The sequence below is a fragment of the Branchiostoma belcheri genome, unplaced genomic scaffold (assembly GCF_001625305.1).
Source record: "Branchiostoma belcheri isolate BF01 breed outbred unplaced genomic scaffold, Haploidv18h27 scaffold17, whole genome shotgun sequence".
NCBI classification, from domain to species: domain Eukaryota; kingdom Metazoa; phylum Chordata; class Leptocardii; order Amphioxiformes; family Branchiostomatidae; genus Branchiostoma; species Branchiostoma belcheri.
In genome coordinates this window covers 2,796,544-2,812,298 of record NW_017803157.1, presented here as the reverse complement: position 1 = coordinate 2,812,298, position 15,755 = coordinate 2,796,544, and the positions used below count along the sequence as shown (strand labels likewise).

General features: G+C 42.4%; 1 protein-coding gene across 1 annotated transcript in view; it reads right to left on the bottom strand.

Moving 5' to 3' along the window:
• Positions 1-15,755, bottom strand: part of LOC109466759 (WD repeat and FYVE domain-containing protein 3-like) — a 71,446-nt gene that overhangs the window by 9,935 nt on the left and 45,756 nt on the right. The window contains exons 43-62 of the mRNA XM_019764582.1: positions 14,899-14,992; positions 14,305-14,400; positions 13,387-13,683; positions 11,586-11,754; positions 10,969-11,105; positions 10,161-10,309; positions 9,604-9,669; positions 9,249-9,395; positions 8,853-8,936; positions 8,131-8,302; positions 6,913-7,030; positions 5,675-5,935; positions 5,095-5,186; positions 4,456-4,668; positions 3,804-3,957; positions 3,044-3,198; positions 2,225-2,377; positions 1,412-1,591; positions 978-1,103; positions 329-506 (exon numbers count right to left, since the gene is read on the bottom strand). Coding sequence (XP_019620141.1) covers positions 329-506; positions 978-1,103; positions 1,412-1,591; positions 2,225-2,377; positions 3,044-3,198; positions 3,804-3,957; positions 4,456-4,668; positions 5,095-5,186; positions 5,675-5,935; positions 6,913-7,030; positions 8,131-8,302; positions 8,853-8,936; positions 9,249-9,395; positions 9,604-9,669; positions 10,161-10,309; positions 10,969-11,105; positions 11,586-11,754; positions 13,387-13,683; positions 14,305-14,400; positions 14,899-14,992 — 3,041 coding nt within the window. The remainder of the gene's footprint in view (positions 1-328; positions 507-977; positions 1,104-1,411; positions 1,592-2,224; positions 2,378-3,043; positions 3,199-3,803; positions 3,958-4,455; positions 4,669-5,094; positions 5,187-5,674; positions 5,936-6,912; positions 7,031-8,130; positions 8,303-8,852; positions 8,937-9,248; positions 9,396-9,603; positions 9,670-10,160; positions 10,310-10,968; positions 11,106-11,585; positions 11,755-13,386; positions 13,684-14,304; positions 14,401-14,898; positions 14,993-15,755) is intronic.

Genomic DNA, 15,755 nt, shown 5'->3' with positions numbered 1-15,755 from the left:
ACCAAACCCAACTTGGGGTTTGGTGGGAAAAAAAATTCAGTGCAAAAGAGAAACCCTGATAAAAAAGCCTAAAAACACGCTAAAAATAACCCCAAACCTCTGCTTGGAGAGTAATGATTATCTACCCACCTGGGCAAGTGACTGGCCCCAACCCTTGTGTTGGAATAAGGTACATTTTACTATCATAATGATTCATAATTGTCTACCAACACAGATGAACTTTTATGAAGCCCCAGTTGTATTGTGCAAGCACGTCTAACACTCGGAAGACGAGGAACAACAGACGATAAACCGGACAGTGAGTGAGTGAGTGTGTGTATCTACTCACCTGGGCGAGTGACCGGCCCCACCACCTGTAGAGCCAGTGTGTCCTTCCCCTGGTCTGACTTCTCCTCCTCGAGAGCCAGCTCTGAGTCAGGCACCTGTACAAACTCCACACTCCACATCCGCACAACTCCGTCACTGGAGCCTGTCATGATCACGTTCTGCACGTCCCACTCCATTAACTGCAGCAGTACAATGTATGATAAGTTATTGAGTTATGTTATGTTAAGCACAAAATATATACCTTCTTGCACACACACATGCATGAACATGTGCACACACCCACACAGACACACATGCACACACACATGCGCGCGCGCTCACACACAAAAAACAGAAAAAAAAACCCCACAAAAACAGTATGATTACATTAAAATTCAAGACTTAAAAAAAAAACGTTTTCTCTTCAACCATTAATTAAACAAGCTTTTAGATACATCGATGAATGATAGACATCCAGGTACAATGAACTAAATCAAGAAACTGGAAATTCTATGAAAACTCAGACACGCACACACACACATATGCATAGTACTACATACACATGCATAGTACACAGACACACACGCACACACAAAAACATGCATACACACACATGCATAGTACACATACACACAGACACACAGCACATACACACAATGTGACTGCCTCACCTCAGACATACAGACACAGAGTATCTGCTGGTTGCGTCCTGTAGTCATAGTGTTGACACTGGCTATGGGCTCCCCGTTGATGGTCCACACATACAGGAATGTGCCAGCACAGGTTGCTATATCTCCCTAAAAAAACGTACAAAATAATGAATACAAATTCAAGGTATTTATTGTACTTAGTCTAGTAAGAAGCAACAACATGTACATGTAGTGACAGCACCTTGGCAAAACATAGGGTTTTGTTGGATGTTTGATCAAAGTTAACATTGCATCACAAATGTTCCCATTGCAAACGATATCTCAATTGGGACATAACATTTTTTAAAAACTGTAGACAGGATGTCTACTTCGAATACGATCATTCACAGTACGTTCTGCCAACGTGCTTCTAGTGACAAAATACTTTAAATCTGATGGTTGAAATGTATGTTTACCGTAAGCTCGTTGACGTAAACCGCGGCGACCGGCGCGGCGTGGTCCCGTAACTGGCGGACAAAGATGAGCTGGTTCAGGTCCCAGATGATGCAGGTGCGGTCACGCGAGCCGCTCACGATCACGTTATACGCCGACGACACCGCCAGGCAAGTCACAGGCTCCGTGTGTCCGTACAGGGCCTACAGGGGGAAATAATATAATGATAGATAACTGTTCTTGGCTGTAAATTAGCAGACTACTAATTTACTGAAGAAGATGCAGCACCGCTGGATGCCCCACTGGAATGCATTGTGTAGGCTAGCTGAAAAAAATGGAGTATCAGTAGGCACCTCGTTTTCGTGCAAGATCACGTGCGTTCGCGCAGCACCGTACTCTCGCGGGACCACTTTTCAAAATGGCCCCGGAGATTGGAATTACGTATATTAGCAAACTACAACTGACAGGCCAAATCAGTGTATGTCTCTGTACAATTCAATCCATCCACAGGGCGAAAGGGGCCGTAATAAACATGTGAGCTAATTTCACTTACAGACTCTTACATTAGTCTTTCAGTAGTTATGACACAGTGTGCACAGGTTTGATGTAACGGGTAATTCTCCTACAAGTAATCTTTAAAGTGAAATATCTCAATAAATTTGTATGTTGTGACCGCAAAAAAGCAACCTAGTACTGAAGATAACTTGATCTTTCAAATGGTGTACATCAGGGATTTCAACATAACTGTCTCAAAATCTGGAAAGCGACATTCCAAAATTAAACCGTATGCCCCTATGTTTAGTGACCAGTGTTGAATATATCCAATGATCATGTACCTGTTTGAGTACCAGCTGTCTGGTCTTGTCTTTCCCAGGCATTTCCCAGACACACACCACTGTGCTGGTCCCTCCTGTGATCAACACTCGGGCACTAGGACAGGCTGCACACAGCACCTCTCCCCACTGCAGGCCCTCGTACACACCAGATGCCTGCAGGGAACGTAAAACATTAGAAAGTGCATTGTAAATACATGCCCGAGGGCTAATTGGAGTTACCAACAACATAAGAAAGAAAACACAATGGTATGTGAGACTATATCTACGTCTAACATTATACTATTATTCTACAACATACATGTTACTAGTTTTACTGGGTTTGACTTCTTCTTTTTAGGCAATGGAAGACGAATTATCATATTGCCAGAGGACATGGACCAACCAGAAGTCTCCATTTCATATTGGTTATGATGCCATAACCTTACCAGTGGTGATTAAATTCCATAAACACTGTGTTGTTTAAAAATACCATAACGGACCAAATGGAACACGTGTTCTGTTTGAATGACTGCTGGTGAACCCAAATGGAACACACATTCTGTATCAGTTTCTGTATAGCCGGTATAACCGCCCTTTAGCGTAACACACCAGCTTCGCAGGCACGCGGTGCGGCGGCAGCTAGCTATATCACACCGAACGACTTGTTACACTCGCTCTTTGCACATTTAATTGCAGGAGTTGTTTAAAGCTTTCTAGTGATGATGCCCCTACTGTGCTTGGTGGCAACAAGTTCCAGTCTATGATAGTTCTGGGGAAATACGAGTTTTTGAACACCTCATTCTGCACAATAATGTACAATATCCACCACATCCACTTTACCTTGTCCGACTCGTATGTCCCAGTGCGAATGCTGAGGTCAGCGAAGCCCCAGGCCATGTACTTGTTGTAGGCCTGAGGGATGAGGACCTTGTTCTGCTCCACAGCCAGCACAGCCTTGTCAGTCGCCGTGATCTGTCCTACTGCACCCTTCAGCTCTGACAGAAACACAACAAAAGTACATTCTGTAACATATGATTGTATCTTTCATGTTCGTCGTGACACATACATGTCAAATAGGCTATGAAAGGAACAATAATTATGTCTGAGAAGTTACATAGTACCAACTCTCTCACAACTGTCATGTCCACAAGGATGTTAAGATGTGTCTCACAAGGATGTTATGGTGTGTCTACATTGTACAGTGTACAATGGGAGCAAAACTATACAAATGACTTTATGCTGGTCAGAGAAGATACAAGCCAGACATTTAAGGTTTGCCGGGCACTCTCTTAGAAACAACAAGGAAGTAGTCTCCACTACGTCCCCAGTGCATGGGAGAAGCAGTTCTGGAAGTATGTAAGGGGAAAAAAAATTCCCCTTACATACTTCAACGTGTTGCAAAGAGACAACAAATTCAAGCCAATGGCATGGGGAAGGCTATGCAGGACAGGAGCTACTGGGCTGCCGTGGTCATTCTGGTGGCAGAGGATGACTGGCACCCAACATAAGTCAAGTCATATAATAGTAAACAAAAGCACTACTAGTACTTTTTAATTTTTCGAAATCCTAGATTAGAGACAAGAAAAGGTCCAGTTGTCACCTTTCATAGGTTGCAGACTGGGTCGGAGGTTGTCCAGGTTGTGGAAGAAGATCCTGTCCTGTGGGTTGTTGGTGACGACGGGCATGCCGTCGTTGTTGTAACTCACGCTGCGGAACATACGCGCTCGCTTGGGAGGGTGGGGCCTCTTGAACAGCTGTGGAGAAGAGGATGTCTTCAGTATTACAGAAGATACTGTATTACAAAATATCATACATGTACTAGCTATAGGACTGATGGATGGATGGACATTGTTTTTTCATACTTGGTAATACAAATTTTAACCTTTATAAATCAACCATGGCATCGACCATCATCATTATATCATAATATTTACTGCTGACAAATTACCAACAAAACTACTAAAAAATACATGAAAACAAACTATGAGTTATGAATTTCAATATTTACTAAATTCATGTCCCATTGTCAAGTTAGGTTTGCTCATTCTTCCTAAAGTTTATGCAAAATGTAAATGCAAACAGAAAGTGTGCCAAACGACCCCAGCCCTACCTAAAGGAATTACCAATCATTTAATTACAAGAAGACAAGTAACTTGAAGTTATATCTTTCCATTGAGAAACTTTCAGTCAAAAAGGGCCAGAAGAATTCATTCCTTAACCAGCCTCCTCTGCCATAAAAGGTCTTTTTTTACCTGTTTGGGGATCTGCCCAAAGTTGTTGATGAACCCGATGGTAGCGTTCTTCTTGAGCGGGTCGTTGATACTGAAGATGTCCACCCTGCCCTCGTAGAACAGGTGATGGAACACGTTGGTAGCGCGGATGGCCTCCTCTCCCTGCTGCTTCTGCCCGAAGATCAGGTCAATCCACTCGTGCAGGTGTGCTGACACGTAGTCTGACTCCAGGGCCTGGAGGGAACAGGGGCCTGGTAGTTAGGGACTCATTTAAAGTTGAAAGTTTTGTTCCAACACAAGAGATTTGTTCTCACCTAGAGATTTTGTCCAGTCACTATATATGGTGTTCTTCAATAGACTGACCCAGTGAGACTCACCTCTAAAGTTTGAACAAGCTTTAACTTTAAACATGTAACTACCTACACAGATTAACTTTCATGATGGAGGATGTCTGGCCTACGTATTGGAGTTTTGAATCCTAACATGCATACAACTGTTAGGGGAATGCAGTGCATATAATCAAGCATGAAATTTTGGATTCCCAATTTTACACTTAGTACTTATAGCCCTAGAGGCAACACATTGCCTGAAAAAATATCATCAATCCAGGCTTCTGAAGAAGATATTTCTAAGGGAAGGATTTAATCATGTCAAACCCACCTCTCTATGTGCCCTGATGAACTCTCTGGTGTCTCCCTTAGCCCAGGGTGGCAGGAGGATGTCTCCTAGCTTTACTCCACTCTGTTTCACACCTACAACATGATGCAAAGGATAATGTAAACACATGTCTAACTCTGTCACATGCTAACAAAGAATTGCAACCTGGAATCTTGGACAAATTGAAAGGATGGATATAATGCTTCATCCAGACCATCACCACCTCGGCCCATCACAAATCTGGTCAACTCAACCCACTGCCCTGGTCAACTTAGCACACAGCCTGGGTCAACTTGGCCCAATCTCCAAATTTACACAAAATGCAGTAAAATAGCAACCTGGAGACTCAAATCTTTAATAAACTTTGGGGTTTTTTAAAGTATTGGCCTGCGTTGACCAGGGAGTTGGGCTGAGTTGACCAGGGAGATGGACTGAGTTGACTGGGCCAAGTTGGCAATGGTGCAAGTCATCGGCACTCTTCATACTATTATGTCCAAACGTATGTAGAAAACTAGCAACTTGGATTCCCAACACGTTTTCAAATTTAGACATCATACAGGTACAACAGTTCCTGACTACTAACCTAGGTCAAAGTTATTTTTATTGAGCAGGAAGTCGGGAAGGTAGAAGAACTCTGGGATGAGCTCCTTCACGTCGGCCATGTTGTGTCTGGAGGCCGACATCCAGGCGTCCTTCACACTGTGGAACATCCTGTCCGCAAGGTCAAAATGGCCGCCCTGCAGGCGCAGGAAGTGCTGGGTGAAGGGTTCCATCCTGACCAGGTAGGACGCCACGATCATCGCTGAGGAGTAGTGTGTGCCGTAGTGGTAGGGTGGAGTCTCTCCTGGGGAAGACAATATTTATGTTTACCGAAGGAAAACACATTGTTTTTACTCAGTTTCTTCCTCCTGTTCTGTTCCAAACACTAACCTCTGACCTGGCCAATGAAATGATTTGTTGACATCTGTCACCATGGTGACTGGTGTTGGGTTAGCTAATGTTGCAATTTCATGGTCTGCTCTACTCCTGTCACCATATACTCGTAGTACATGTATGTGTTTAAGTAAGAATTAACAGAGCAGACCATGTCCGAAGGTAAACATTATGCATTAGCTCTGCAAATGTTACTCCTCTAGTTATTTATTTCAAATGCAAAACAACACATTACACAGACTTACAGGCAGAAAAAGCTGATGAACGTAAGTCTACCTAAAAAGGATAACAAGTATATACAGCTACAACTTACAGGGCATAACAATACACACACACATATATATGCATTGTTATTGTAGACAATACACATGTATTAGTCTGCATATTGTGTTTTGTGGTCTGCAAGACAGAACTCACAGACTAGTTTTTTTCTAGCCAATATATACATGTATCTAATACAGGGCTCTATCCGGCATCTGTTTTTCCGTCAATTGCCAGAACTTTGCAGCGTGTGACGGAAAAGCTTTTAAACCAATCAGTCAACATTGATGGTAAAAAATTGACAAAAATCTTGGATTAGAATAATAAAACATTGAAAAGACCACTGACAACCACTCTCAGCTCAATGATCTGCTTCTCAAAAGGTGGAAAATTGCATTTTTGAAGGCTTGAAAATCCTAATTATTTTCCCTTCCCTTGGTACTGAAATCCAGCAGTTCTGCAGGTCATGTCCTTGGTGCTGATAGCTTTCCTTCTTATATTACTACATGTATCCTAGCTTCAATGGATGTTACATACTACATCAGATTACCATTTCTTAAATTCCCTATTCAGAGGAAGACGCATGAATGGAGGTTATTGGAGATTGAGTGAGGGAGAGTGTTTTACCTTGTGGGTCCTCCCAGTCCATGTACCTCTTCTGGAACTGTTTGAGTCTGTCCTCTGTCTGAGCTCCCATAGGCTTGGACAGGTCCCGGAATGTCTTAGGATCATTCAAGTCAAGTTCCTGTAGGACAAACATTAACAAGGTGTCACTGATGTTGCCCGGTAACCATGGCTCCCACCGTTGAGTCCTTCCGGGCAAGGCTGGAGGCCTGCCCGCCTTAGACCAAGGCCTCCCCCCCCTAAAGTGCCCCAACAGGGGCTATATATGGGGGTGTAGCCGGGGCTTGTACAACATCCTAGAGCCCCGGCAAAGATGAAGATGTTGTTCCTTAAATGCGTGATGTTTCATGACTGCATGTTCAAATCCCACTGTGATGTTCATGTGCAGTCAATGCACTGTGCACAGAACTAGTTATTAAGTTAGTTAGCTAGTTAGTTACTAATTATGGTGTAGTTATTAAGTAATTATCATATGGTGGAATTGTGTTGTATTTATAATGTAATTCTAATGTACAGGACTCCAAGATTAATTAGCGACTGTTGCTTTTACTTATGGAGATTCTAGAAAACCTAAACTTGCAGGTACAGTTTGTACATGTAAACCTGACGTTTAAAGTGAATTATTTGTTCCACATTTTAGAACATTTTAGGCATTCTGGAACTATCTTTAGCACTTAGACCCAATAGAAGGGCCTATTTTTAACAAACGTTGGGGCAGACCTTAGGTAGGACTTTAGTAGTGTAACAACATCTATAGCACACGCATTAAGCCAACCTACAGATGAGTAAACTCTGTACGTGACTTGTAGTTAGTGCTGCATACCTAAACCCACATTTAGGTTAAGGTCCGGATTCAAGTCCAGAGGTTTAGGTTCAGTTCCGGACTTGTAAGTCCGGACCTGAACCCATGGCATATACAAAATTGCATGTTGGCAACCTTGCAATGTTGTCTGGGTGAAATTTTGGCCACATAACATGGAGGCCGACACTTGACGAAGCCCAATGGCAATGTTTTCTTCATTTTGCAGCAAAGTTGTTGCAATCTACGGAAGGTTTTAGGTGGTTTGGAAAGAAAAGGGGTATGTGAAATGGTCTTTTATGGTAATAAGTCCGGACTCGGTTCTTGACTTTTAGTTTTTTTTTTACTTGAACCTAAACATTTTTACAAGTCCGGATCCAAGTCCAGTGAACCAGTATGCAGCACTACTTGTAATAACTCACCTCAGACTCATAGTCTGCTAGCACCCAGGGGAAGACAGGGTACTGCATGAGGTCGTTGTAAGACCTCCCTGCCAGGGTGTTGAGGTGCATGAGGTACTGGAAGTTACTGATGTCTCCCCTCTCCCAACGCTGGGTCACTGTCTTCTCTCCTATCAGGCTCAGAAGGGTGGAGCTGGGGGAATACAAGACAATAAACAACAAACTTAAGCATATTATATGTGTATGACATGGATTTTTTTACCTCCATGAAGAGTGGACGTAAATGATGTGTGTGTGTGTGTGTGTGCGTGTTTGTATTTGTGTGTGTAGGTATGTGTGTGTGCGTGTGTAGGTGTGTGTGTGTGTGTGTTTGTGTGTGTTTGTGTGTGTGTGTACATGTAGGTGTGTGTGTTTGTGTGTGTATGTATGTGTGTGTGTGTGTGCGTATGTGACTGTGTGCGTGTGTATGTTTGTGTGTGTGTGCGTGTGTGTGTGTGTGTGTTTGTGTGTGTTTGTGTGACTATGTAGGTGTGTGTGTGTGTGTGTGTGTGTGTGTGTGTGTGTGTGTCTGTGTGTGCATATTTCTGCATGGGCCTTAGGTCCAGCTGTATTGGATATGGCTGGGTTCAGTCTTTCCCAGAGTAAGAGTAGTAGGGAGAAAGTCATGAATCATCTACATCTTGTAGCGCACTAGCTTGTAGCGGTACAACACTGTAAGGAATAGGTAGAAGCGTTGGACTCACCCCTGCTCCACCTTAGCATTGGCCTTCTGGCCCGACACCGACTCCTTGGCATTGTCTGTTAGAGCTGCACAATGGGACAGGAACCTGAAACAGAGAAACCATTTTTACATGTTTGTTGCATTATCACATAAATGCTGCCCCTTTTGACAGGTAAACAACTAAGTATATGGTTGCACATATGCACTGCACAACAGGTTGCAAGTTGGAAAGGACACTGTAAGCGAGGTATAAATCTACCAAAAAATGAGAATTTTTTGTGGTAACCTTACAGTCTGGTCTCAGGTTTGACATCTTGAAAAGATGATAACAATCACCTGTTATATGTCAAACCTTCCACCAATGTGGTAAATCTACATAGCTTTACTAGATGAATAAATAAATAACTTAAGTCCTGACCTCTGGTGAACCTTGTTCCTGATGCCCCTGGGCAGTGCCAGGAGGTAGTTTCTGCCATCGCTGGAGAACACCTCGATAGCGATCGGCTGCAGCAGGTATCTGCGCTTGTGGACCTCACGGATGTCTTCATACGCAAACTTACTACACCTGTGGAACAATAGAAGCTTTGAAACTTTCCCCAAACTAGCAGCTACAACCATCAACAAAATATGCTGAGTAAAGAGACCCTTTTTACACATTGTCAACCAAATGTTTTATTCAGCCAACGTTTCCGTGACTGACTTCAGAGCAATTCTGACTGGTTCACTTTGCACATCACTCTTTGATAAGAGTAAAAAAGCTGGGAAAGTCTTACATTCTCTTCATCTGGCTGGGTTGTCCTGAAGACCTGGTGGTTCTGGGGATGATTGGGTCATGCAGTCTGCAGGAAACAAAGGGACAGTTTTGAACATGTTAGCAACATCCTTTACTAAGCCTAAATGCAGGATATGTTTCATCAGGCAACTGGTGCAATGGCCAAGTGTTGGGTTTGATTTGTTCTTTTGAAGACAAAATTACCCACTTCTTCTATGACATATTTACAAATTCCCTCTGACAAAGGCTGTAGTGCACTGCATGAAGAAGAATAAGCCACGTGTGGGGTCGTGTGGTGCAATGGCAGCGTGCGCGACTTGGAATCAAGAGGTCCCGGGTTCGAGTCCTGACATGCCACCGATCTTGTGCCCTTGGGAAAGGCACTTAACATGACTTTCCCCACTAGACTCAAGTGAAAATGAGTATTGTCTGTCCTGTATTTGTTTCTATGTGCGGGACACAACACCAGCAACAGCTGCCTCTGCTCCACGTGTATTGCATTGTTGCAATTTCAATAAAATCAAATCAAAATCCTAAGGCACAAACAAACAAACCAACCCTGGAGGGATTCCGTCGATATCGCTGATCTCGCGTGTCCTGAGGAGCGTGAATCCGTCGATGACGTAGAAGTGCTCCCTGCCGAACAGCAGCAGCCCCTCACACGTGTCAAGTCCCTGGACTCGCGCACATCGGAACATGTACCGGATCTGCAGATGGAGTGGGATCAGGTATATCACTAAACACATGACACTATAATTACAGACAGATACTTTTCACTTTTCAAGCCTAGTTTGTCCTGGACAATTGACATTCCATACTATGACATAGAAGATGACAACAACTACTAGATAACAGTGATAGTTCCCTAGGGATCAGGTTATTTCTGTATTAGACCTGAATCTGTCTCTCTGTATTATAGACATAATACAGAGATACAGATTCAGGTCTATACATGTACATGTATGTTGACCTTTTCCCAATTACGAGTATGATATTTTCTGTGTCTTGTGATCTTCTTGGCTTATTTTGGGCGACATCAGATCACCACAAGAAAACTGCCACTGACTTACATCGGAACATATACCGGATCTGAGCAAGGGGTAGACTAGGGTCAGATATACTGAGGCAAGCCGGGAAGTCTATATTGGCCTCCTGTAACTGCTAGCTACCTAGTAGCTGTTGTAGGAGGCCAGCAGTTACAGGAGGCCAATATAGAAAAATTATGATGTTGTAAATACAAACAACATTGTATGAAAAAGAGGATACAATGATATGAGAGTCTATGTGATACTACGTTTTATTATGTTTGCATTTTGGACACGACAGAAATAAAGTCCACAGCAGTACAGATTATAGATACACGTACCTTCTCGCCTTCCTCCAGCAGTCTGACTATGGTCTGGTTGTTGGGTTTGTCTGTCTCCTCGGCAGTACTGTCTGTGGACTGGGTACTCTCTGTGTCGTCCTCATCTGCATCGTAAGGCGACTTGGAGGGCTTCAGACCTGAAAACATCGCCAGCCACAACCATGTCAGCACTGGGGGAATTCTATTTGTCGTGTACAATACAGTGTAAAATGAATCCCGATTTTATCTCAGTACCTTAGTTTATATTTCGTGTGTGGTTTTCGTGGACACATCAAGACAATTCATGTACATGTAAGCCTTGAGTTTTATCATGACAAAAACACACACACACACACACACACACACGTACACACTCACACATGCACTCACACACAAACACACACACACACACGCGCGCGCGCGCACACACGCACACACACACACACACAAACACACGCACACACACACACACACACACACGCACACACACAAACACACACATGCCAGCGAAAACATACAGTGTACTAGTAACCTTCTTAACAAAGGTAAATATTAATTGATGGAAGCAGTTTGATCAGAAATGTGCTCCTCTTCGGTTGATTTATGAGTACAAAATGAACAAAATAAAGCCCACCCACCAGATTTGCTGACGTCAGCGTCCGTGACGTCGATGGAAGCGTCCAGCTGTGAGTCGGTGTCTGTCCCGTTCTCGTCCGGTTCCATGTGCTCCAGTCGCCCCTCCGCCTGACACCGCTTGTAGTACTCCTTACTGTCCAGGCTGATCGCAGCCTTGTACTTGGACGGTTTCTGGTGGACAGAACATGTACAAAACTTTAAAACAACATCTATTTAATCATATCTAATTTGTTACCTAATGTGTGAAAGAAAAACAGTCCACGCCACCTTGGAGGCACCATCATCATTCAACTTCCATGCCTTTAACAAAGAAACAACTGGGGGGACCCAGACAGTAACCCAAGTTAAGAACAGTCACCAGCAATTCCTGACGAACAGCAGAAGGGGTACCACCAACAAGAGAGTATCCTGATTACACCAATATTATTCTCACCACCGATAACCACTGTAAGTATGAACTTAGACTTAGAACAGACAGGAAGAACACTGAACCACATGTCCCCTGTGTGAAGGTTAGTGAACAGGAGCACGTTGGCAGAACGTACTGCACCTGCGCGAAACCCGTAATGTATTGTGCATAGCACTTTGGCAGAACGTCTCATATAAGGACCTGGTCATATTCGCGCATATAAGGTTAACATCCCATCTGTACTTTCCAAATGTTATGTCGGAAAAGATGTCCTCTGCAACAGGCAAAATTCTAATGCAACGTTGACCAAATTCAACGAAAAACGTCAAAATACAGGGTTCTGCGCAGGCGCAGTACGTTCTGCCGACGTGCTGTGAACAGGAAGCCTGGCACCAGTAGTACAATATAAACACTGTAAGTGAACTTTAATCAGTCAAGAACATTCAGGATGAACCTCAGGTGGGAGTTTCCCCATCAGTCGTAGCCGGCGGTAAAACTCCGGTGTGTCCACGCATCGGGCGGGAGGAAACGCACTCTGTACCTGCTATAACAGACCGACAGGATGGTTTGGGTGGGATACCACTAAACCTCAGGGCTCGAAATACTGGGTGCGTGTGCACCTTAGCGCACCCAAAATTGGAGCTGTGCACCCAATTTTTTTCTGTGGGTGCACTGGTGCACCCAAATCTTTTTGTAGGTATTTTTGTACATATTGAATTTATAAGTTTACACTCAGGATATTCTTGACATCTAAGTGAAAAATAATAGAATCTTTGTTGTAGTACTTGTTTAAGATTTTGACGTTAGCTTCCATTTCAGATTCAAGCTCAGAAGAGGAGCAGAAAGATCTGTAATTAGGTTCTGGTTTATCTGGTGCACCCCAAAAATTTTTTGTGCAGCTAATTTTTTTAGGTTGGGTGCACCAGTGCACCTACATTGTATTTCCAAAAATGAATTTAGAGCCCTGAACCTGCAAGGATTCTAAATTTGGGTCTAAACACAACCTATAGAGCATGTTCACCTGATATTTCCTATAAACCAGGAGTGTATTCTAGCAAGGAATGCATGCTGTCTTATTGGGCATGATTGGTTCATTTGCATTTCAGTGTATCATTATATAGTACTTTAAGGTTTAAACACATTATACAATCATGACTTGTACATATGTACAAAATTAATGTACAACAGTTTTTAAGCATTCTGTTTGGTAGAAGAGAGTCCAAATGTCCATATTTAAATGTTCATGTTAAAGAAATTCTCTGTGTTAGTGGTAGGATTCAGTGAAATGCAAAATACCAGAACAGTGACATGTTCTGAAAACACCATTTAATTTATGATTGTGCATGCATGAGTTCAAAACAATTTTTTAAAAACTTTATGATAACTGTGTTTACCGGGTTGTTAGGCCCCTCTGGCCGGTGTGGGTAGTGGATATAGAACATGTCGTTGCAGCAGAGTTTCTTCCTCATGCGACACGGCCCCTCTGTCATCTCCAGCATCCACTTGTCCAGATGCGAGCCGAGCGGGGGGCCCCACAGTCCACGCTCCCGGGTCAGCTCCAGCTCCATCTGGTTCCACTGTTCCTCCACGTACTTCTGCATGTGGTGCTGCGCCTGCTGGTACTGTTTGTACCTCAGTTCCACAAGGTCCCGCACCACCGCTACGTGGGTGAAGTTCCACACGTTCACCTCCTGAAAAATGAAAAATACAGTCATGTGGGTTAAGTTTATTTATTTATTTCATCATAAGACGGCTGGGTAGCCCTATTCAGCTTACATTAGCTGTTTTCCAAGGGGGCCCAGCAAAATTACATTATGATGATAAGACATTGTTACATACAGGAAGACAACAGTGGTCAAGTTCCACACATTTACCTCCTAAAAAAATGAAAAATACAGTCACATGGGTAAAGTTCCACACATTTACCTCCTAAAAAAATTAACACATAAGGAATATAGAATACTACGCAGCAACAAAATGTGCCAAATTTGAGAAAATTTGGGCCCCTAAACAAAAAAACATTATTCCAACGTCTGAATATGGTGTTAAAATATTCAAAAGCAGAACATGCAGAAATTGCGTACGAATTGAAGTCATCACACAGGCCGAAACACCTGTATCAAACATTATCACTGCCCAGGTATGACATAAAAAAAAAGATTATTATAATCCTTTTATTTTAAACCAGGTTTAAAATCACACGTTGAAGTACAATGTCATCATGTCTGTGTAAGAGAATTCTTATAACACAATATTACGATTTTTAACAATTGGTGAAATCTGTTTCCCTGTTGGTACAGCGACTGACTAACCTGCATGGAGGATGGAACAATCTTGACCTGACTGGCATCACGTCTGGCTTTACGGCTGGCCAGACGGGACAGACCACTGCTCATCTTCTGCAGCTTCTGTGGTAGAAAATAGTAGACTGGTTTATTTCCCTCATTGGGAGTGAAAGTATGTTGGCAATCCAAGGAATTGCAATACTTCCCACCATTGACAGTACTGTATGTCTTACAATTTTTTGCATAACTTTATGTAAGTATAATGATTCGAAAGCACTACTTTATCACTGAGTACATTTCATCTCTTAAAGCAAACAGGACTGAGATTTTTTACCTGCAATAGGGTATTCAATAATAAATTCAATTGTTTTAATTATGATTGCTGGGATGAGGCTATTAAGGTAACGTTTGGTCCCAATACATAAGTTTGTATTGACAACTGTGCTGCAGCAACATACTGTGTTGCTGATTTTGTGTTAAAACACAAGGCCAATATTGTCAGTGTTGATAACGAATATTGGAAAATGTTAAAATGATAAAGCACGTGAAGCACTTTTTCACAATTCAACACTGGTCACAATAAATAACATTGTGATTGTAAGACATTTTTGGAGCACTGACCGACTGATGCTTTTCTTGTTCCTTGCTACAGTTCCTTCTCTCCCCATCCACATATAACTTCCAAACTTTGGAAGCAGGTTCAAGAAGCATCATTCTGAAATACAGGAAATTTAAAACACTCAGCTACATGTTAATGTAACAGCAGACAGGAACGGCAGAATGGAATGGAGCAAGCTTATGAAATGGCATTGATGCTATGAGACAGTGTTACAGATCTACACAATGAAATGTGGCAACAACACATGGTAACAAGTAATGTGACAGTATGTAAGCATTGCTACATAGTATATGATTGACATGTATGTTTTGTACTTGAGTGTTGTACACGTGTACTACTTATTCGTAACTATCTCACTAATAGACCGTATTCGTATCTTATTAAGTTACATGTATGTACTTCTTTCTATCACTAAATTTACACTACACAAAATGGACAGTTATTCTACACAAGGTTGCAAGAGATTGCCATGATTTCCATGATTTAGACTTACAGTTGATACAACTTTGTTTCATGTACAATGTACTGTGAATTCTACGGAGAGTATATAAGACTACTAGTAGAGAAGACAATTTCTAAAGGCTCCTACTAAGAAGATATATACTATAATTTTATTATTATACCTATCACTAATTGACTAATAGTATGCTTATCACTTCCAAGATCTATAATTTTCAACACATGACTGCCCTGAGCTACAAGACTATCCAGTATCACCGCCATACTTTACGTACTTGAAGCCATACATCCTGCATCCATGCAAACGAGGGGAAGAAGTACAATGTAACAGTGTTGTCAGTATTGTCATGAGAAGTACATTTTGTACAATGTACATTGTAACGGTGACGTCAGCATTGTC